This window comes from Pyxicephalus adspersus, chromosome 1, assembly GCF_032062135.1.
Source record: "Pyxicephalus adspersus chromosome 1, UCB_Pads_2.0, whole genome shotgun sequence".
Taxonomy (NCBI): Eukaryota; Metazoa; Chordata; class Amphibia; order Anura; family Pyxicephalidae; genus Pyxicephalus; species Pyxicephalus adspersus.
Genome location: NC_092858.1, coordinates 100,318,731 through 100,343,562, shown reverse-complemented (window position 1 = coordinate 100,343,562; position 24,832 = coordinate 100,318,731). Strand labels below are relative to the sequence as shown.

The 24,832-nt window shown below is 39.0% G+C and overlaps 1 protein-coding gene and 1 long non-coding RNA gene across 2 annotated transcripts; one reads left to right on the top strand and one right to left on the bottom strand.

The window, feature by feature from the left end:
• Positions 1-3,581: 3,581 nt before the first annotated feature.
• Positions 3,582-5,182, bottom strand: LOC140337206 (uncharacterized). Its single transcript, XR_011922003.1, has 2 exons — positions 4,736-5,182; positions 3,582-4,283 (listed from the first exon to the last, which is right to left on the bottom strand). It is a non-coding gene; the product is annotated as an uncharacterized lncRNA (long non-coding RNA).
• LOC140337199 (cAMP-dependent protein kinase inhibitor beta-like) lies at positions 4,225-24,547 on the top strand. The gene is made up of 3 exons (XM_072420796.1): positions 4,225-4,354; positions 19,419-19,569; positions 21,332-24,547. Exons 1-3 carry the CDS (start codon positions 4,346-4,348, stop codon positions 21,412-21,414), a joined length of 243 nt encoding a protein of 80 aa, XP_072276897.1. The 5' UTR covers positions 4,225-4,345; the 3' UTR covers positions 21,415-24,547.
• Positions 24,548-24,832: the final 285 nt, after the last annotated feature.

Here is a 24,832-nt window from a genome sequence, read left to right as displayed (position 1 = left end):
GAGTTACCATTGAAAGAAACTTGAAAGGAGCGGTCAGACAGATAGGAAGCAAACCAAGAGAGAGCAGTGTCACTGATACCAATGGAGTGCATGATTTGTATTAGAAGGGGGTGATCAACAGTGTCAAAAACACAAGAAAGATCAAGGAGAAGAAGAAGGGAAAAGTTGCCTTGAGACTTCGCTCTGATGAGGTCATTGGCCACTTTAGTAAGGGCTGTTTCAGTGGAGTGGGCAGCTCTAAAACCAAACTAGAGGGGGTCAAGGAGAGAGTTGGTGCTCAGGTAATGGGTGAGTCTTTTGTAGACAAGGCGTTCAAGAAGTTTGGAGACATTACCAAATTATAGAAAATTAAAGACTAATCTAAGAACAATAACAGAGCCATAGCAGAACTATAGCAACAGCATAAAAAAAAGGGAAATAATAGTTACAGTGTTTCTCAACCAGGGTTCCGTGTAATCCTAGGGTTCCTGCAGAGGTTACTAGGGCTTCCTTGAGCAATGATCAGTTTGTGACTCTCATGTCAATTTAACCGACATCAATGATCTTTTTGGCCATCTGTAATGGTGACATTCTTCCCACTGGCCAGCAATGTAGGAAGTGTTCTTTCCACTGACCACCACACTAATGTACTCTGAGTTGGGGATATAAAAATTATAGCAGGGGTTCCCTAAAGACCTGAATGTTATTTCAAGGGGTTCCCTCAGGTTAAAACACTGTTAGAAACATTGTCTTAGATTGTTCTTTTGAACACCACAAACCTAAAAGATCAAAAGAGACAAGCATATAGGTGGGTGTGGTTTCCAAAATATGGTGCTTACTTAACATCTAAATATCAATCACAAAGACAGTTAGGAGTAACCAAACAAGATACTTTCCTGTAAAATGCATACATATTTATATATGAGTCTGCAAAGGATTATGTGCCATCTCCAGTACCCTGGCAAGAACTGTAAAGCAACCGCATACAACCGTGTTTAATTGCTGCTCACTCTGGTTGGAAAGCATGTCTTCTTGTCTGCCATTCATAAATAATTTTGCTTGTGAAAATTGTCAGATTCTCTCTTCCTGTATGCTGATGGCTCCGTTTCCTTGCAGTGTCCTATAGCAGCCGTTGCCAACTGGTGGTCCGGTTGATTTTCGGGGTCAGCGGCTCTGGTCAGTGCACCCCCGAGTGGGGTCAGGAGAAGGACCCTGCCGAGGGGATACACCGGCCAGAGCTGTGGATCACGTCCCTCGTGCAAATCTCTGGCTCAGGGAAGTGGGCGGGCTGTGTTTCACGACACAACCCACCCACTCTTCCATCACAAGGCTCAGATCTGCGATGGCAGAGTGGGCGGGGTTATGACATCATGACATCACTATGGGGCAGGTTCCTCCCTTTTGATTGACAACTGGCTTCCCATGCATGCGCAGTCAAGAGCCGGTAATTGTAGTGGTCCGTAAGACAAAAAAGCTTGGCGACTGCTGTCCTATAGTGCGCATCCATAGCCATTACATGTGTGCTCCCCCCAAGGACTACCAATGGACACCGTGTAGCCCATAGTTACTTAACCTTAAAGGTAATGAAAACTGCAATACAGGTACAAGTATACAGGTACAATACAAGTAATACAGGCCACATGGACAATATTTCAAGTATTTCTATTATAAATAGGTATGCAAGTGCAGTACAAGAATGTGCTCTGTCAAACTGATAATAATGTTAGGACAACTTAATGTTTTCTATGTATTTCTTTCTGAACGATCTGAGTTCTGCCCTCAGGAATCAGTACCATCCTGCAGCCATCCCTTTGCTGGAGTAATATCACCATGGCAACCAAAAGACCAGTTGAAGAATTCTCCAGTATCTCCTGAAAATCAAATTTAATGCACTTTATTGTGTATACAGTGCAAGTGGGGATAAGAATGTGCAGCAGATGGGAACGAAGTGCAACCAGTCTGATTTTAGATGACTTAAGTTAGGATTTTTGGTTGGTTTGGGTTATTGCATCTTGCACATGATTATTGTTCTCTGCTATTTTAATATTCTCTTAAGCGGTAAGGAAGGGCAATTATCCGAGAAGGATATTACCTATATTATTGTAAATGACAGATACAAGCATGCACACTTTGCCCAGCTATGAATATAAAATTATATATTTACATAAACACAGCTACAAATCTAAATCTCTATATGAATCCACAGAAATAGATACCTGACATAAGTTTAATTCATTCCCCACTCATAGGACAAACCCTTAAAACTCTAGCCGTACCTTAAGGCTCCTATCAGAACACTCTCCCCACTGCTCACAATTAAACTGGATGGGATCAGTTGGGAGCCACTTTTTGCAGGCATTTGCATGTAGTTGCTTTGGGGTAGGGTTACTGCATGGTTTCTTGAAGCAGCATATTTCTTCAGGCTATGCAGTTGTTTTTCTTCTGCTGGAGAAAGAACCACCATGTCACCACAAATGCAAGGGCAATGCATTGACCTGCAGTGAAGTTTGCCATTCCGGAAGGCATAGCAGCAGTTTGCTCTGTTTGGTCAGTTGTACAGGCCTATGTAAACCATGAGTCCCAATCCCCAACTCATGTGTTTAAAGTCTAAATACCTGATCCACAGTTTAAATATATTAACACCTCACTTTTCATTAAATCTGCATAAACCCTCCTAACATCTAGCTCATTGTGTTAACACCTCAACACCTAATCCTCAGCACAACTTCACTAAAGTTCAATTTTAGTTTGGGCATTTCAACAAAAACTGGATCTCCTTGCATCCCCTTCTGCTATTTTTTCCTATTTTGCAGCACAGTCTCCTGCTGATTTTCTAATCTTGCTACACTCCATTTGCTTGTTATTTGACTCATTATTTAGACTCAAAGGAGAAAACTAGAAAATGTGGCACCATATCATTAGGTTTTTTTTTCAAAAGCAAGGATGGTGGAGGTCAACACTACAAACAGTAGAGAGAACACAAGCTAGAAGTGGGGCTTTATCTTCCAAGCTCCCCAGGCATATGCAACAGCCCCATAGCCGGGGGTGTAGTGGGGAGGGCACGGGTGGGAACACTTTTTTCGGTAATAGGCACGTGTGCCCACTCTTATTTTGCAAAGAATTCTTTGGTGGTCCGCCCCTCCACGGGGTCAGAAAGACCCTGCTGGGGGGGGGGGGGGGGTCTCCCATATGGAATTGCAGGCTCAAGGCGGTGGGCAGGTTGTCTCTCTGAACACAACCCACCCACTTTCCCACATTTGCTCTGATCTTCCATCCATTCAAATGCATGTGTATTTCCTCCATTGCTCAAAGTCCATTCTCATGAGCTAGTATATTAATGTGTTAAATCCTAGTTCACAAGGCATGTGTATTGAATCAAAACAACAAGAAAAAAAAATACAAACTGTCAGGTTCTTTATTGCAGAAGGGACATGCAATGTTCCTTGCAATGAAGCAAATTTACCTGCTTGTTTGCAAAACTCGCATGTATCTTCACCTGGTTCTCTTTCAGACTCTTCAACCATCTTGAATGGCCAGGCTATAAAGGTGTAACTATGCATGCACATTTAAGTTCATTCATTCTCAGCTGAAACACTGAGGAGCTCAGTAAAGTTTGTTTTATTGCAAAGAGAAATAGACAAGCAATTTTTAGTTTTTAAGTTTTACATTGTAAGGTTACATACTGGTTAGAGAGATCTAGTTTAGTGTGTTGGAAGAGAGGGGTGAGATCTGGCACCTGGAAAGAAAGGGATAAGGTTGGGTGCCATGAAGGGGATAACATAAGGCAGCACTGCCCCATAACTTCTCAGCACCCAACATGTGTTGGCCACTCACTCCCCTGTACCCAGCACATGAACATTACCCACTCCATGTCATATGTATCAGTGATTTCTTGATACCCCACATTTGCTAGAATCTTAACAATTTATTCCACATACATAAAAATTTATAAAATATGTAACATAAATTAGTGAAATATGTGACCTGTACCCACGTCCAAGAACTCCCCATGAATAAATTGGGCACACACGTGCATGTGGTATAATAATATGGAGACAGCATTCTCCCCAGACACCTCAGAGCCATCCTATAGGGAGGCTGGCAGATGGTCCCTCAGCATACTAATTGCTGATATTAGTGGTACCGCCCAAAAGGCACACCTACAGCACCTGTCCATTCCGACACAGCTCCCTCCTCACCCCTGGACATCTAAGCCCTTCCGACTTGGTACATCCCATCAACTGCACAATCCACGAGCACACAGCAAGGCAGGCTTGGTAAAGGACAGACCGGATGCAACCAACCTGCAGGAGAGACGGGGTGGGGAACACATTATCACAACCCTCGTTAGGCTTCGTACTCTCTGATGTGCTTGGTAATATAATTAATTTATTGTATTAAAAGACACATTGCTAATGTCGTGGTCGTGAAAAGTTTGGAGTGGCGGAATTTTGTATGGTTGTCCCCCTTTGTTTAGTTTTGGTATGTTCCCTTTTTGCTGCCCAGAGGAGAGATGCAGGGTCGAAGGATGCTCTATTGTCAGTGAGTGGCAGGGTGTGTGTCTTCCTAGCTGCTGCATCTGACCACAGTAGGTGGTGGTTGGTACCCAGGTAAGATGGGGGTCTCAGATTAAGGAGGTGGTGCATATTGTGTAATGTGGATTATTTGTTATCTTTGTTACACAACATGTCTGTGCTGAATGTCATAATGTGTGAATACAGCTTCCCATAAAACATATGAAATTCTCCTTCCTCACCTGACACACACTCTGATGTCCATGTGTCTGTGGAGTAGATTGCTGTTCTTCCTGTATGTGGTCTTGTAGCCATGGTAAAATTCCCATTCATAAGTACAGTGTAAACTTAACGCAGAACTCATGGCTTGATGTCTAAATGGAAGATTTGATATACAACAGCTCAAGATTGTTCATAGTAATTCAATAAGATCATGCAAATCTGCTTACTTGATTCTTATAAAAGTTCCTATCTGCCCATCTTCCTGCGATGTGTGGGGTTATCCCATTTTTTACCCTGCTGTCCAGAAGACAAATAAGTGACTTTTGACCCTCAGGTTCTCCTCCTTGTCATAGGTGAGTGTTTCATAAAAAATCCATCCCTACACCCTGTAGATGAGCAGCCTGTTTAGGTGGATCCATACAGGAAACAGCAGATAGGTCTACTTGGATGCCCATTTTTATGGTATACTCACCAGTAAAAGAGGAAGGAAATCTGCACATTAATTATTATAATGCAGTTGTGTGGTAATTATACCACATGACTGCATTACCCCATCATGTTTCAGAACACTCAGAAGACGCAATCTGTGACACCAGACAGTTCAGATAGGAGGAAGTGTTGTCACCATAATACAGGATATGAGCAAAGTAGGATTCTGGACATCTTTTTAAGGTATGCTTTTGCCAATATACAGAAAATGTAAAAAATGAAACTAATTAACTTATATTGTTCCAATAGATATGTATGAATATATATATATCAAACTGCATGCATGTTTTATAATTTTTTTAAACATTGTATTTTTATTGATTTTATACAAACTTTTATAACAGACATACATAACACGGTATTAACCACAATATCAAAAAGGGAAGAGAAAAATCCCTGTCCCCCAGCACATATTCACAGTAATGGAACAATAACACAAACAGTTCCACTGACCAAAAAGACCATAGCATACAGTACATAATCCCTTCTCCAACCACATGTCAAAATATCAGACCCAGTAGCCCAACCATCCTCCCGTTACTTCCATAAAGCCATACCTGCTTGCTTTACACATTCCCAGCTAGCATATATCTTTTAGACCACAAAATCAGTTACCCCTCACCAATCTCTTAGCATATTTTTGGCATGTTATGTATTAAGCTAAAAAGTTTTTGTGATGCAATGCAAAAAATGCTATTTAAACAAATTGTATACAATGTGCATTCTACAGCTCTAGCATTGAAATATTAGAAAGTGTATTTTAAGGTAAACCTATGAGTATTTTTGCTATTGTATGTAAAACAAACAATTATTTATATTTGCAAATGCATGCTTATAACAGGTGGTTTTTGGAGAAGATGATTGTGTGAAATGTATTATTGTTTTCTGTTTGTATATGTATGTGTTTTGAGATAATCTAAGATGATAAATATAGCAGAAGTAAGAAACCGGGATCAGGAAATCTTTGATAGAAAATCATTATAAAGTCAACTGTTCATGTATAATCTGGAGGTAAATCACATTGGTGATTGGTTACTGAGGGGTAAAAATACTTGTGCCGTGGACGAAAATAAATGATTAGTATGCATGCACTGGGAATTGGAAATCACGTAATGTTGGGGAGTTACATTTTACTGTTACCTGGGTCACCTGATTTTACTAGAGAGTGACTGAAATAAAAAATGCTTCTCTTTAGTTATAGCAGGGGAAAGCCAGCAGAACACCTGTTATATCTTTATTGCTGTCTGTATCCCTTTTGCATATTTTTCTTTATTTCTGTCTAGCGAAAATTTTGTCAGCAAGACAGGTGAAATCTTTTTAATGGAGCCCCAGATAGCTTAAATAACCCAACGGGAGTTTTAATTTATCATCTCCATCTAAAACTAGAAAAAGGTTTTGGTGGGTTAACACACATTTGTAACAAAAATGCACGAGTAAATGGGCACTAAGGGGTTATTATACCTGTGCTCAGGACTGGGTCCAAAAGGCAGTGGTGATAAAAAGTTCATGCAAAAGTGCTGTGAACTAGGTGAGGAACTGTTAAAACACATGATGGACATAAGGTTTTAGAAAAAAATGTGATTTTCAAGGAGTAGCTACTAGGGAGTAATAATAAAAGTAAGAGTCTAAAAAAATTACGATAATGAAAGTAGGTGGTAAATATTTTACTGTATACCAAAAATCAATGGCCTCTCGATTTCTAGTGTATTTCTTTGTATCTGGATATTACCTCCACTTTTTACCTTCATCATTGTGTGTGTGTGTGTGTGTGTGAATATGCATTCCATGTGCTTAGACCCAGTGCAGATGGACCATAGTCTAAAGCTACGTACACACTTCCAATTATTATCGTCGGAAAACGAACGACGAACGTTCCTGCACGATATACATGAACGATTTTTTGCCCAATCGATCGTTCGTCGTTCGATTGGAACGATAAAAATTGGAAGTGTGTACGCACCTTTACTCCAGAATGGACAATAAAAGGGGAGATAAGCAAACAGGAAGAGAATGTAACATAATATTATATGAGGAATAAATGGGAGAAAAAGTTGATAAAAATTGATATGATTTTTCATACTCATGTGTAGGTACCTGTAGGCCGATGGTTTGGTACTGCAATCCCAGATTAGTAACAAGTACTTTCTAAACAAACATTTGACAGGCAATATGCTAAAAGTATGGTGCTGAGTGAGCTTCACTACCGTCCAGGCTTTCTCTGCTCAATTTAGGTACTGTACACAACCCATTTTCAAAACCAAGCACCTAACAGTGCACCCTTTACTATAGTACATGTACAAGACCTTACGTGCCCCCTTGACGTATATAAGTATTAAAGCTACTGAGCCTGCATGTTTTAACCTTAACCATCAAATTTCCCTTGATGGGAAATGACCACCCATATTATCCACCTTCCCCTGGCTATGGCCTTGCCTTGTCTAAGTTTTGCGGACTTTGTTGTATGTGATCTATTCTTACCTTTGCTTACCCATGCAGATATGATGACTTTCCCTAAGTGTTATTAAATTTCATGACATATTGGTACATATTATTGCTGTACAGAATAGGACATCTCCCATTTATTACTATAATATAGAATTTCAAGGGAGGAACCTTCTCTCCATCCTCTTTGTTACTATGATGGGTTTTACACAGGGGTACATGTTCTGTACTATATATTTATAGTTCATTTAAAAAATCTGTGAGCTATATTCACATTTAGATACAAATGTGAAGTATACAAGCTGGCCATGGTGACCATAAAAAGAACTTAAATTGAGAACCAGTAACCAATATCTCAGATATACCGGTGCAAACCTAGTTACTGATGGAGTGTGGTTAATGGAACTATGCAAGGATCTGTTCTTGAGTATATTAGAGTATAACTAAAGGGATGAGTAGCTGTGAAGACTAAGGAAAACCTTTGTAGTTTTGGATATAGTAGGGATGTCTGTTTACCATTAGGAAAATTTACTTTCCTGTTCCAGAAATGCAACAGGAAGAGGGTGGAAATATCTTACAATGAGGTTTTCCAACTTAGAAAATTGTCCCCCAAAACAGATTCCCTTTGTGAGATTTCCCCTTGGGTATTATTATGGTTGCAGAAGTTACCAAGACAGATGGAGTGGTATACTTTGCAATGTGGACACAGAAAGAAATAAAGACATGAGGGTAGTCCAAAACTATAATTAAAACAAACAAAAAAGAATTAAAAAAAGATTTTTCTTAGGTATACAATTTAAATTGGATACATCTATGCTATGGTTGAGTGTGCAATTTATTACACAGTTTGTCAAATGACTTTTTTTTATCTTTTTGATAAAGGTTTGTGATTCCAGAAGTAAACCTAGGATTGCCTAGGAAGAATAAAAGTGGTTTATAAGGGGACACGAGTTTAGCTGTTTGACTTTATCTAATATTTTTATCTAATATTTATGGGGTAATAAGTTATAATAGGGAGTTTCCTATAATAGGAAAGATGGATAGTCCCTATTAATGTGTACTCTATTGGCCTAGAGTTTATCTTAGGAATTACATTTTAGGAATTGATGTGTACAGGGCCTTAGATTTTGCTGAATTTACTTGGACTTCTGAATATGTGGAGTAGATAAAATAGACCAGGGAATGATATTTGTGGATTCCAAGCAGTACATTAGCTGAAAACTTGTTTAGTTCACGAGGCTTCCTTGTACTTTGGTCCCAGAGATGTCTGGGATGAGTCTAATTTATTGAGCCTAGGGCTTGATGGTGAGTACAAGAAAGGGCCATCTCTGTCTAGTCCCTCAGGTTATGAGAACATGTCTAAAAAGCAACCACTGTATATTATAAACGTAGAAGAGCAGAAATATAGGACCTTCATTTAAGTAAGAAAGCAGGAGTCCACTTTCCTTTAAGGTGTACAACCTGTTTAATGTTCACGATCAAGAAATGGTATTTTTAGGTATGGATGCATAGCTAAAATTAATAATTATAATAGCAAATACAACATACATCATAGCTTAGTGAACTGAGCATATTATCTGTTTCTAAAAAGTGCATCTGGCCCAGAAGTTATCTCAGATAACTAATGGGAGTGACATTAAATCTCATTAATCATTTTTCATATTGAACTTCTGTTCACCTTAACATAACTGGTAATCCTTTGTGAGGACAGACCCATTCCAGGCTCATATGCTTCATTAACACAATTCATGCTGATAGTATCAGAGGACAAGAGGTCACAGCTCATTAGGAAATGGTGTAATAGCAGCTTGTGGATAAGGCATGCTGGTGCACTGTGGTGTAAAGCGGTTTCTTTGTAGGTTTCTTGGCAGACAAAGATGAAACCTTTATTGACTGGCAAAAGTATTAAAAATGTTGATTCTGTGTATCATTATAATCAAATATGTATGTGATGGTTTATTACTGTGCATTGTGATGCACTACAATAAAATTGCACCGTGGTGTGTTGGCATGCCAATCAAAATGAAAAGCACTGCAACATATTGAATTTTGTTTTATGTGTTATTGTGCTTTGTATTTCTGTAATGTCCTGGCGTGTTCTAAAGCAGAAAAGAGGCCCATTCACACTAGTGTGTTGTAACAAAATGTGCATTGTAAGCCATCTGTGCATTGTGGTACCTGCTTTGAAAAAAATGTAGTAAAAACTAAGCTGTGGCAACCCATCGTTTACATCGCTTCCCATTAATTGTATGTTTTATTACAGAATATGAGAAAAATTGACCTGAATGATATTGAGGAATGATGGACAGATGTATAGACATCCATGTTCTTTGAATAATTCTATATTTTTGTCACCTAGGGTCTGTCATTTGGGATCAGTTATGTGTCAATTGATCATAAATGCATCCTGTATAATGGCCATTGGACAGAGCCATTGATTGGATTCTCAGAGTCAGCCAATCGGTGTCTCTTCCCTACACTAATCCCACCTTACAGCTGTAATCAAAAAGTAGCTGGTTTCCTGTAAATCAAACACAACGGAGTATGGTGATAATAGGCATTCAAACCCTAATTCTTTTAACAAGTGACTAGCACGATGGAAAAAAGGAGCCCTGAGTCTTTAGGTAAGTGTTTCTTAACCAGGGTTACTCCAGAGGTTGCTGGGGCTTCCTTGAGCAATGAGCAGTTTGTGCCTCCTTGGTCAGTTTAAGTGACACTAATGATCTTTTTTGCTATCTGTGTGACTTTCTTCCCGTAGGATCCGTTCTTCCTACTTACCATCACACTAATGTACTGAGAGCTGTGGATATAGTAAATATAGCAGGGGTTTCCGGAAGACCCGAAAGTTATTTCAAGGGGTTCCTAATGTTAAAAAGTTAGAGAAACCATACTTTAAAGGGTTTGATTCCTCTTTTGGAAGAGAAGTTTTTTCCCAGATGACCTTCTGAGTGTTTAGTTGCAAATGTGAACTAAAGTAATCAAAAGATGGTCAGCAAGCTGATAATCATGTTGCAAATGCATGACAAATTACTTTCCTGTAAATATTGCTCTAAATGGCAACCTTTACTTTAATGTAATATAATACATTTTCTCAGTTCACAATTTATCATTGGTATTATTGGTTTATATCACAAAAAATGAGCATCGATCAGATTACATTTCAGTCCTTCATGTGAATACTGACAGATGTATGGTTAACTTTGCTTTGTGAAGTATGACAGCAGGATTTGTATCTAGAAGTACTGCAATATTTAATCCCATGCAAGACTGGGCATCCCTTTATCGCATCCTTGGGTTTTTGCAAGATATCAAGCAGCCTGGCACAAAGATATATGTTTCCATAGTGACCGACTTACCTCTTATTACCTGTGAACTCAAGATTAAGGTTCTTTTTCTTTGGTGCATTTCATTTCTGACTGATCATCTGCATCTGTCACTCACACTAATAATGCATGATGCTGTGTACAAGTTTGATGTTCATCCCTATGACTACTTCCATTGTCAGTATGTAGTCAGGAAGATGTGTTCAGTTACATGCCTTGGATCATTTTACCATGATAAATCCTTTATTTTCTAGTTTTCTTACTCATGTACCAGTTGTCACATTGTAACAGTTTTAAAATAAATATATATATATATATATATAATCTCTAGTATTCATTTTTAGTTTAGCCCATGCAACATGCTTGGTTTTGATACCTAAATACCATTCAGGTAGAATTAACTGTAGTTAAGATAAAAGAAACTGTAAAAGCACAGAATCCATATAGTGGTATATTAGTATTTAGCTCAGTGTTCAACACAGAAATTGTTTTGAGCCAGGTAAAGGAAGGAATAAATTGTCGGTGAGTGGCAGCCCCTGTATAGCGACCTAACTGTTCAGTAACCACACAAAAACAGCCAGATGGTTACTAAAAGGTGCCGGGTGGTGCGCCCGGCTTAAAGGGGCTAGGGAGAACAATGTACCTAATATTGGTAAGAATATTTAACTTAAACCTTTTCCAAGACTTGCTTCAGGCCACCTTGCTTAAAGTGAAACTTTAATTCAAATGTCTCTTTTGCATTAAAGCTTAACCACCCGATCACTGTGTCCCCAAAGCCAACATCAATGCCAATCTCATTCTGGGGTACCTAATGGTGGAAGATAAACACATCTACAATAGGGCACATATTTGAGTATCTACCTGAGGACACCTACCTCAGGTAGAGACCAATTACCTTAGGGGTTTGCAAATGTTAGTTCCACATATCCATTGATTTGGGGATAAACCCCAGAACCAACATCAGGGCCAGTTTCATTCTGGAGTCCCTACTGAAATGCTGGAAGCTAAACTCATCCTACAAAAAACTATCGAATATTGGTCATATATCTAAAGTAACAAAGCTGAAAGTGAGCATACCAGAGGCTGCCCAGATATTGTCTGTTATGTATGTCTTACTGCCCAGCCCTGTACTCCTCAATGTAGGTTTTTATCTCTCTGTGGTCTTTCGGAGCACGACCTAGAGCAAACAAAAAGGCTGGAGGCATGTCTATGGGTCTCTTGAATTAAATTTAAGATTGCAGCGTTCACAATGTGCGCTTCACGGGTTGCCTTGGCTATCCAGGTCAACAATTGTTTCCCTACATGTAACTATATGTATCAAATAAGCTGCCTTCAAATTGCAGTAATGCTTTATGTCTGGCTTCAGGACACCTTATTGCTCAGCACAGTTAGTAGTTCATTAGCATGGTCGGGGGGGAAATCATCTTAGAAGGAAGGTTTGGGGGTCCAGAAAATAATTCCTGGTATATGCACATACATATGATGCATCAAAGATTATCTATGTCATGTGTCTAAATAAAAAAAAATAGTTTGTTTTTGTTGCATAGGTATGTAAATATATATAGAGTGTTTGACCACTGTATGGGTGGTGCTCTCCTGAATCCATAGCAAGTCACAACTAATATCCAATACAGCATTTGTAGGACTACACAGGGTCATTTTTTTAAAATGTATGTAAAAAAATGTTGTAACTGTTTTGGATTTAAAAGGCTAGCATTAAAATCTGTCAATATTTTTGTGCTGCCATTGAAGCAACTTTCCCTTTACTTTCTGTTCCAGAGACACAACAGAAAATTAGAGGAAGTGAAGATTTATGTTAATGACAACTTTGTCACTTTTCACTTTTGTTCAGTTGTTCAACAGTCCAAATGGAAAGATGAATTTCTCTTGGATTGGTTCATTGTACACCCAACCAATTGCTTCCGTCCGAGTTAATGGATTTTTATCTGAACCCCTGCCAATTTCTAATGGCACGAGGCAGGGATGTCCCCTGTCCCTGTTGCTCCTAATAGTGACCCTTGAACCATTCCTCTGCCGCGTCCATGCCTCCACAGATGTATTAGGACTGCAGACTGACACATCAGAGCATAAGGTTGCGGCCTTTGCCGATGATCTCCTTTTCTATCTGTCTAGGCGTGTGGTGTCTCTACCTAACCTTATGCAGGAGCTTAAAACCTACAAGCACCTGTCTAACTTTAAAGTAAACATCTCCAAATGCGCAGCCCTCAATCTCACTCTACAGGAGTCACACCGGGCGTGAATAACCGCCTCCTTTCCTTTTAAATGGGCCACTGGTTCAATCTGTTACCTGGGGGTCCAACTAACTGCTAACATAGACAAACTTTTTCCACTGATTTTTCTCTGAAGACCTTGACCAGTCGATCCCCCGTACCTTTTCTTGGTTTGGGCGTATCCAGATCATTAAAATGAACATTCTCCCGAAAGTCCTTTACCTTTTTCAGGCACTCCCTATCAAAGTTCCTGGCTCCTTTTTAAACAACTGCACACCAAATTGTTTAAATTTATTTGAGGCAATAGGAATCCAAGACTGAATAGGAGACTGTTATTCTGGCATAAACGTGTTGGAGGCTTGAGCGTCCCTAACTTTTCCTTATATTATGCAGCCTCCTGTTTAGTGCGCATTGTGGACTGGTGCGCATACACACGGAGAGTAAACAGTGGGTCCCCATGGAAAAGAGCTTCTGCACTACCGAATTGAGATATCTCCCATGGGTACAATCCTTTCCGAGACAGACGGTGGGAAACCACCCCTTGATAAAGGCAACATGTAATATTGGTAGCAAATATTTCCCAGTCGCAGATATTTCCCCTCAACCCAGCCCTCTAACACCAATCATTGGGAATCCTGCTTTTACTCCAGGAGTGAAAGATAAGGGATTTCTCGGGCTATGAGAAGTCAGCTTAGACAGGGCAGTAAGCCTTATGGGAAGGGACCATTGGTATCTGATGGAGCATCTCAGATCCCCTGACCTGCCCTTCGGGCTTGACTTCTGGAGAGCAGCGCAACTATCACACTTTCTGCGATCTCTACCACCTGCACCTACATTTAGAAGATTTCTGTCAGTCTTTGAGAGACTATGTGCTGGGAAAGATGATTGCACCACGCCACCCGGTGAGTACTCACCTTCTTTTCTGGCCACTTGGGAGCGCAAGCTGGGGATGACTTTCACCCCCCCCCCCAGAGTGACCAGATCATACACCCGGCACATCAGATGCCACAGAATCCATGCTACATATATTTTGGTCTTGCCCAGCCTTGAATGGCTTTTGGATCAAGGTCAGACAGGTGTGCCAGAACATGTCTGTCCGGGAGATCCCGGAGGACCCAATGTTTTTTTCTCCTCCACCTGAATGACTGGCCGCAGAGGTTGTATAAGAATTCGGTGCTCAGACACCTCCTAAACGTGCCCAAGACCTGTATACCAGGGCTCTGGAAAAAGACAGAACCCCCCACTATTAAGCTCTGGCTCCACAAGGTTAATGAAATTATGTTGATGGAGGATCTCACCTCTGGTGTATACGATAGAACCGAAAAATTCTTATCTACCTGGGCCCCATGGATAGCGTTCCAGGAATCTGATGAGTATAGGAAACCTACTAGGTGCCATATATATATATTTTTTTTTCATATTGTGTCTGTTTTCCCACTACTGTTCTCCCTCTCCCTTCAATAAGTAGGGATTTGTTTTTACAGTTGGTGCTCTATCTGGATTGAACCATGGACACTACAACTGGGACTTTTTTTTTTTTTTTTTTGTTTTTTTTTTTTAACTTGGTACTATACATTTCAGCCAGTAGATGGCAATATTGCAAAATGATAAGGAAAAGCTGGAACTAGATAGATATATACTGTATATTCCAGTAATATATATATATATCCAGTAATTATATAATATATAATATATCCAGTAATATATATATATATCCAGTAATTTAGTTGAGGTTTCCTCTTGATTGACTGTGAAACACAACTGGTCCTCCCAGGGGAAAGTTAGCACACATACATATTTCAGGTGTACTAGCACACATACATATTTCAGGTGTACTATCCCTAATTATGGTAATTCCTCCTCTCCTACCCTGGTTCTCTTCTCTCTATACACCTCCTCACTTGGTAATCTCATATCCTTCTTTGGCTTACAGTACCATCTGTATGCTGATGACACTCAAATCTATCTCTCCACCCCTGACCTGTCTTCCTCGGTCTCATGTTGCCTGCCAGCCATCTCGTCATGGATGTCTGAACAAATCCTGAAACTCAACCTGGACAACACCAAACTCATCATCTTACCCCTCGAATTCCAAATCCCCCCCGTGACATATTCCTGTTAACAACACTGTTATGCGGCCCTCCCCTCAGGCACGTTGTCTTGGTGTCACCTTTGACTCGGCCCTCTCATTTACCCCCCACATTTAGAACATTTCCAGGTCCTGTCACTTTCACCTATGCAACATATCACAAATCCGCCCCTACCTGTCCCCAGAGACCACCAAACTCCTTGTACATGCTCTTATCATCTCTCGTCTAGACTACTGTAACATCCTCCTCTCTAGTATTCCACTAACAAGGATCTCTCCTCTACAATCTATTATGAATGCTGCAGCCAGACTCATTCATCCTTCCCACCACTCCTCTTCTGCTCCATCTCTTACGTTCTCCACACCGGCTTCTATTATTATTATTATTAAACAGGATTTATATAACGCCAACATATTACGCAGCGCTGTACATTAAATAGGGATTGCAAATGACAGACTAATACAGACAGTGATACAGGAGGAGAGGACCCTGTCCCGAAGAGCTTACAATCTAGTAGGTGGGGGAATTTTTTTTCACCTTAGAATCAAATTCAAGCTCCTGTGCTTTGCCTTCAAATCCCTACACAGTTCTTGCTCCACTTACCTTTCTGACCTGGTAAAAAAAATACTACCCCAGCCACTCTCTCCGCTCCTCCAATGACCTACTACTGACTTCCCCACTCATAACCTCACCACACGCACGGCTACAAGACTTTTCTAGAGCTGCCCCAACTCTCTGGAATGGTCTCGTCCTATTCAGGTTGCTCCTACTTCCTGCTCATTTAAAAGAGCACTCAAAACACATTTTTTTCAAACTTGCCTAACCTTCTTGTGACTTTTGAAACCCTCACTACTTCCCTCCATTACATATCTCCTCTCCTATTGTGTGTTACTTCCCCCACCTTCTAGATTGTAAGCTCTTCGGGGCAAAGTCTTCTCCTACTGTATCACTGTCTGTATTAGTCTGTCATTTGCAACCCCTATTTAATGAGCTGCGTAATATGTTGGCGCTATATAAATCCTGTTTAATACTTATTTTTTGTAATCAATACTAATTTCGTTTAATAGGAGTATTTTTTATTATTAATAAAATAATAGAAACCCTCCTGGTCAGATGTTTATCTAAATTTACCTTCCTTTGCTGTATGACCGCATACAAAGAGGTGTCTCCTATCCCATACAAATTTACTATTCTGCTTTAATAAACGATAAGGATAATCCCAAGCCAAGCTTTCCATTTTTTGTTTTGGGTAGTGCGGGGAAGAACAAAAACTTAGGTCAGGTATTTGTGCTACCTAATGCTCTGTTTTACAAGACAACATAAGAACTCCAGAACAAATGGTAAATCCTACTTTTTCCTAAAGGTCTAAGATGCAGTATCCCATTGAAAAATTGAATGCTTAGAGGATGAATTGCTGGTGAGAGCCATACTTTCATAAAATTGTGGATCAGTCCTATGTCTAGCCTAGTCTGTAACAGGTCCTGTATGTTGTGGGCCTGAAGGTTGGAATCAGATGCAGCCACAAACCAGATTACTGTGCTTAAACTCTGTAACTTGGTGCTCAGTCTGTTGAAGCCAATTGCCTTAGCAGTGCAGCCAGGGCTGGCTTGCCCTCTTAGGGGCCTAACCATTTACTAGAAATGGACAAGGGTAATGCATTCTAAATATTCCATCAGAGATGCAATCGACCAAGGACCCAGCAGCTGGGTTATGGGGGGAAAAGTAACTATGGCCCATTTGCCCTATACTGATGCACTGTAATAATGTTTACCATTTCTGAAAGCAGTCGCCTGAGAAATCTGAAAATTATGGTTACTGGAGGGAAGCCATGCATATTCCTTCTAAAATCTTCCCTGATCTGCCTGTCCACTTCCAGGGATTTATATCTTAAATATATGGAGATGTAAAAAAAATGTACTTCCTGAATCATGCCCAGAGATACATCCAAATGGAAGCAGTCTGAATATGCCTATTTTTTTTACCTGGACCCCAAGTTGTTGACTATTTGATGGCCGGATAGGAAGTCTACCTGGTTCTAATCCTCTGGAATGCAGATTTCAAAAATGTTGGAGAGATTTTTTGTTTTACCAGAATATAATTAGTTAAACCTCCTAGTAAACTCAGGAGGTGGATTCCACCCTATCTAAGCATATAGCATCACAGTCATATTGTCCAGCCTCATCAAAACTGGTGACGAAAGGCATGGTTAGAGCAAAAGGCTGCCCATAGCTCCAGGAATATTTGAGATGACTTGCCGAGCAGGGAAGTTCCATTGGCCTTGAGCTACTGTTTCACAGTGTGCCCTGTCACCCCTTCCAGCTGGCATTTGCCATAATTATCATCCACAAGGTAAGAATCATGGAATAATATTTAAAAAAAAATTCTGTAACATCACCAAAAGCATCTTCTAATTGTTTGTGGGATATGAATAGCTTGGTGTGTGTTTACTGCTGTTTTTTTGCTGCAGAAAGCCCTTCTAGAAATGAACTCTCTTTACTTTGCCACAAGGGATGTAGTGGCCATGGCCTTGATACTTCTCAGATATCAGGATGCTGACAGGCGCTTATAGGGAAGAGCCAAAGCAATTGAACTCCTTAGCAAAGGTATTTTCTCTTGCAGCAGTGATATGGTGTTCTGAATCATGTTGAAATCGGCTCCTAGAAACAAAAGAACCAGATTTTAATAATACACAAGCCAACCAAAACCTTTCAGGGTCCTAAAAACTGATCTCAGTAATGTAGGAGAAGATCTCTGTCTTGTAAATAAAAGAGAAGTTTTACATGCGTAGGACATAGGTCCTGGACACTCAACTGTGCATGCACAACAAGGCTAGTACACAGCTCCATTCTTGCAACCTGGCTGTAGAAAGTAGGGGAGTGTTCCAGCTGTCTTAACCGATGCAGGTTAGAAGCTAAGAACTAAATTGGAACATAGCATTGTCCCTGTTGTTCTGCTGTGGAACACAGAAGAGCATTGTAGCCATCGTGGTCACAAAAAGTAGAGAATCCAATTGGTTATTGGATAGAAAAAGACATAACATAAGGACCAATATGGTAAAATACGGACCAAGAAAAATGCCCATAGGTGCCATTAAATGCATGCCAGATCACATGTCCATGAAGAGAGACCATTTATAATCAATTCCTAAGGGCCTGGGGAGAAACAGATTGACAGTTTATTGCAGTGAGGAGCACTGATGACACTACACACATTGGGTGCAAAAAAAGAACACATGACCAGGATCAGCCTCCAAAATATATGTAGGAGTGGTGAGGGAGAAAACATAATGTGTAACCTTTTCAGGTCCCATATTATCTGTGGGATTCTTTGCAAGATCCTCCAATTCAAAATACCAATTGTTTACATTGTGCATGAAGTTTTCTATCAAGTCAAATGCTTTCATCCTTTTTCCATTTTTCTTTCTTATTCTTGTCTCACCCATTTAAACTATTCAAACTGTTTAGGTATTTTAATTCTTATAATGCATTGTTATAGCTATGGTTTCCATTTATAACTATTCCATTCTATTTGGTATTACATTTTAATCTTGTATCTTCTTATTAGTGGTGTACACTAACTCATTCATGTAACGTTTGAACAAACAAGTCTCCAAGTCACTTTAAGCAGTCATGCTTATCTTGCACAAATAACTTTCCAAGTAAAGGTGCACAGAGCACAATGATGATCAGGGTTCTCCCCAGGCCCTTTTAGCTGGGTGCACCACCCGGCACTTTTCAGCACCCACCCGGCTGTTTTTGGGTTATTACTAAAGAGTTTGGTCACAATACAGGGGCTGCCACCCACCTACAATTTCTTCCCACCCGGCTTAAAAAAATTTCTGGGTTGAGCACTGATGATGATGTATATTATTGAAAAGCAATTAATTATATTATTCTAAAGTAAGTGTATGTGTTTATATATGTGTATGTATGTATTATATATGTGTGTGTATGTATATGTGTAAATATTATCATTTATGTTTTTTGGTTTTATTACTTGCTGCACTTTGCACATTGCTCTTTGTTTTCTTGGAGAAGTCATATATTGATAACAGAGACATCTCGATGTTTCACAGGGTTTCTCTGTATAGCATCTTATTTTTTATTTTTTTTTATCTTTATTCCTTAGGTAAAAATGACAGAAGTAGAACCAGTCCTTGATTTTGCATCTTCTGCAAGGACGGGACGTAGGAATGCTCTTCCTGACATATTAGGTTCACCGGCAGGAGTAACACCCTCTGATCTCCCTCTTAAATTAGCTGAAATGTCCTTAAATACAGGCAAGCTAATATTTTTGATTTAAAAAACTGCATGTACTGTATCATAAGCTATTAACAAACAATTTTGTATTGTATGCGTTGGAGTACTTGGTTTCACATCTAACAATCAGTAGTATAGTACTTGTCAAAATGTCTAACAAAACCCAGAGAGTTTTATTTATTTATTTATTTATTTTTTTTTGGGGGGGGGGGGTTGTAATTAGGTGAATACCAATATACCGTACCTGAAGTTTGCCATGCTTATTGACATGCTGATTCTAACAATCCGTGTACATTGTATAACACAGATGTGCCTTTATACCACCTTTATTAAATTCTTGCTGGGGCAACAGTTGGGACCACCCTACCTTTTTGTACCGGAATTCTGCCCAAACTACATCTCCCTGCTACCCTTTCCCTACACACTGGCACACAACGCTCTCTAGGACTGGAGATAGACTATCATGTGTGATCCAGCAAACCTGGAATGGATCTGGTCAATGTTTGAAAACATTTGTCAAATGGCAACTGATTTTAAAAATTCATTCTAGGTTTGCTAAATCACCCAGGTTTTCATATGATAGTCTATCTTCTTGTCTATCTTCAGTCTTGGAGAGCGTTAATAAATCAGACCTACTATTTGTGGACAGGATTTTGGAAGATGCAGCACTGTTTTGCTATGAAAGATATCATGGTGTTTGTACAGTGGCTGAAAGAGGTGGGTAATAGGCCAAGCTTTGTAGTCCAGGAGGCAGGATGAAAACACTGGTTGAGATTTCAGTGCAGCAAACTCACTGTGTTGTCTGTTCTAATAGGAGCACAGGTCATTTCTGACAGATCAGTGGTTATTTTTCCATACTTACAGATTAAAATACAAGTTAAAATATCATGTGTATTACAGAAATGTACTTTATTTTTGTTTAATTATTATTTTGCCCAGACATAAACTTTATTATTAGTTGGTCAGTGGAACTCCAGGCAAGCAGAGTATTGCACAGCAAAGAAATTGAACAGAAGGTTAGTTCAAACTTTAGCCTAAATGTACTAAATTTAGCATATATAAACCTATAACAAAAAATTTACACATTGCAATTTATAAATCTTATTATGTGCTGGGTACATTAGTTTAGAAGTGTTAAAGTACTGCACCTCCCCTCTTTTCTTTTCCAAAACATGGGGGTGTTGTGTAGTGTGCAGAAATGGCACAAAACAATACACTTGATAAGAATGCAGCACAGGCAGAGACTACAGGGAGGAAAGTAATAAGAGAAGGATTTACATACACTGAAGCAGAAATAGGATTATTCTGTATGATGCCTATTCAGAATGTAGAATAATTGATGCTTCTACTCTCTGCATGAATCACAACAGGACATTTGGGGCCACTTAGCATTGCAACTTCAAACTGCCTATTTTATTTGTTATGCACAAATCCTATCTTTCAGGTTAACCTTTTGTAACTCATTAAAAAAGGGAAAAATGGCTAATTGGTGGAAATATATTAGGCAAACTGGATTGGATTGGGCACACTGCCAATATATTTTAAGAGCTTTGATCATCCCTAATCAGAGACTACAGAAGCAGAATGAAACCATGAATAAAAAATTCAGAAGGTGTGCTAGTTTGCCCTGATCTGTTTGTGAGCGACTTTTGAAAGCAGATGCAATTGCTGTATTTTTTTGGGCATATATAATAATATATATATAATAATTGAACTTGTGTTCTGCATATCTGTACATTGTTTCAAAGAAAACAAATTTATTTGTGCCTCTCTTTTGTGTAGATCGAGGTCCTGACTTACAGTCTCCTTCTAGTGAATTACCCCAGCAGCCTTCTCATAGCCCTGAACTGAAAGACACATCTTAAACACAACTGACTAAAGTACAGAGGGCATTTTTTTCCTGCATTAAAGCCGGACAGCAATACAGATGTCTAAGAAGATTTGGGCAAGGAAACTGGCCATTTACTGCCTGCTAGAGTGTGGAGTAACTACATATGTGAGAGATGGGGTAACTAAGAATGCTTTAATAGACATCACCTCCCACTTTCAAAGATCAATACGTGAAGCTGTTTTGGTGTTTACATCCAGATGTTCAGAGTTAACATTTTGCAGAAGAAAACACTGGACATTAATTTAGGATCTAATGCGTGATGTATATCCGCATGTATGTGTGTATTTATAATGTGTGCAAATCTATTTATACAGTACACTACTGTGATCATTTGGTAGCACTTATTTATTTAATAGAATTTCTATGTTCTGTGTTTGTTATAGCAAAAACAGGGTTAGGGAAGGGCAAAGAAAATAGGATGTTTTTTCTGCTGCTGGGAAAAAAAGTACATTGGGGAGGTGTAGTGAAAAGCTCTGAAGTCTATGAAGAAGCATAAGGTACTAAAATCACACACGATAAAGTGAGGGACACAGTGTTTGGAATGCTGGGTGAACCTATGAGAACAGAAGGATCACGTAGAAAAGAGAGCAATTTGTTATACTTGTGATGCATCATCATTTTTATCTTAATATAAAGTATACCTTGTTTACACATTTGTAGCAAGATAAATTGTCTCCTTTTAAGAGGCAACTGTTCCTGGAATAGCTTGAGCCTTTAAATTCTTGTAGAACAAGAGTATAGTATTTCCCAACCTGTAACACATGACAAAAAAAAAACTGAAAACTAGATTACTATGAATGGTAAACAGTAAGCTGGTAAATGTATACAAACCAACCCACTATAACACTAGCTTATGTAATAAAGTAAGAAAATTCCTATGTTCATGTGAAATTTCAATTATTTTTCTTACACAAAAACTGGACCAAATATAATTGTAAATGGTATACAATTATTGTTAAAAAGGTGTTAGGGGGATGAGAGCTATAGAAAGCAATTCTGATTTACCTCATTGTAATCTATTAATGCTAGGAAATGGCACAGAAAGCCCGTGAATTTAGGGCTTTTGTAGTTTTGTGGAGTTCTAAGCTAACCAAATTCAACAGCTGGATCATTTTTAATACATCATTGTGCTTTTCAGTGTGAAGTAACACTTTAGTTTTTGGTAAGAAACAAGGCATGTAACAGCATGGGGCACCGTAGGCCTGAGCCCAGAGGCAACAGAAACAGAGGTAGTTTTTCCTTAATGGCATCATGAGTGCAACAATCACTTCATATAGGCATACCTGCACATTCCTTTAGTATTCTAAGTCAGGTTTGGACAAGTCGGCGCTTAAAATTTTACATCGAAATGAGGTGATACATTGGAAGCCAAAGGTCTCGGACCTCTTTTGAAACGGTGCACCTGATAATATCTCACTTTTGGGTTTATGCTTTGTGCTTGAAGATTTATGCACCTTTCAGAGTTTAGAACTAATAAAGTTGGTCCCAGATCTTCAAAGTTAGCTATGACCATGAATATAAACTGTCCTAAAGCAAAGCATTTTGGATACCTGGTCTGTGGTTTTCTCATATTCATATTTGAGATTCTAGGAGTGGCAACTGTTTGATTTTCTTCATAGCCTAAAATGTTATATTCTCACCATGACCAGGGGAATGGGGTGGAAGTAGAGACCCTTTTATAGAAACTCTGTATTGCAGGACCCCTACTTCTTTTATTCACCAGGTAGGCAGTGATACTGCAGTAGGCAGTGAGGGCATGCTTAGTAACAACATCTGAAAATGAAATGTGCCTTAATCGCCATGGACATTTACACTGTCCCAAGGGTACCTCTAACACTCTAAGTTAAATAACTAACTATAAAAAAAAAGATCAGAATTAGATGGCAAATCTATTTGGAGATTAAATATAATTTTATTAATAGCAACTTGGAAAATAATTTTGGAATGTACAGTTTTACATTGTAATATTTCCCTGAAAATGTAATTACTAATGCCAGTACACGGTATATCCTAGCTACAGAGAGAAAAGGCTTTACACGGATAATAGGAGCAGTTCACTTGCTGTTTGAATAATACAGCAGTTCCCAGGATTCACAATAACAATTTTATCATAATGGATATGTCACATGCAAATTAGTATTTGTGGGTACTAGCCTTAGTTGTCTAAAAAGCCTTAACCAAGCCATTTTAAAAATCATCAACATTACCGAAATCTCCTCATGTTTTAGACTTGATAACTATTTTTTTTAAGTTGTTGGTTAGAAATAAATTCAGTTTTAAAGCTCATCTCCTCACAAAAATAAACACCCTATAAACCCCTCCAACCTACTTGTTTTTTTTTTCCTTTTTTACTTGCCTAAATTCATTGTCCAGGCCAGGTCCCTTGCTGGTGCAATTTCTAGGAGCAGGGAACCACTAATCCAGTACTCCTTACTGTCCACTTGCACTAACATCACTATTGTAGTCTCTTTTTCTGGATGATAAGAGGATCCCACTACTGGACAGCTAAAAGAAGGTGTCCACATGATGCAGTTAGTGATGTAAACAGAAGAAAAAAGGAAACTTGGAACTTCCACGATCAGTTAGTGAAAGAGGAAAGAGGTTTTTGTATTATCCTGGGGTCAGTTTTAGTCTGCTTCATTAATTATTCCATTGTACCAGATTCTAAATTGTTCACCTGCCATGTTTATATATTTTAAATATTTGAATTGCCTCTTAATATTTTTTTTTTCACTTGGGTTTTCTTCCTGTTCTAAATAGTAACAGCCCAGCATACTAGGTCTACAGGGTGGTAAACACAAAGCAAGAGGACTGTGAGCATGGAAGTCTCCTGTTACGTCAATATGAAACTACTTTCTTCATATTTGAGTGGGAGGGTGACTTAAAGAGAGATGACCAAAATAAAAATAGGCTCCCATTTAAAACTATGGGCTATTTTACATACGTGGGGCCCTAAATGTTTTTTTCAGAAATTATAGTGGTAAGGGGTCTGTACAATTCACCAAATGGGTAAACAGTCCTTTTGAACAATAGCTGTTCTCTTTAATATAAGTGAAAGTGTAAAAAGTGTGAAAGTGTAATAATTTATATTAAAGTTTTGTGAAGAATTCTTGTTGCTTGTGGTTATTTCTGAATTAACAAACACATATAAAAAAAATCCTGGTGCAGTAAGGACTGAGTTCCTCCTGGTTTACGACAATGACCAGCCTCATGTGATTAGATTATGTAGTAATCAAAAATGTTCACCATTTAATAAACATAGCCACAATGAGTGAGGGCTGCCAGGCTGTCTTGTAACTTTATTAGACAATGATCAGGAACAAACAAGTAAGAAGCTATTGAAATAAATCAGAACTTCTTATTTGTATACTTATGTTAATTAGTATTGAAGC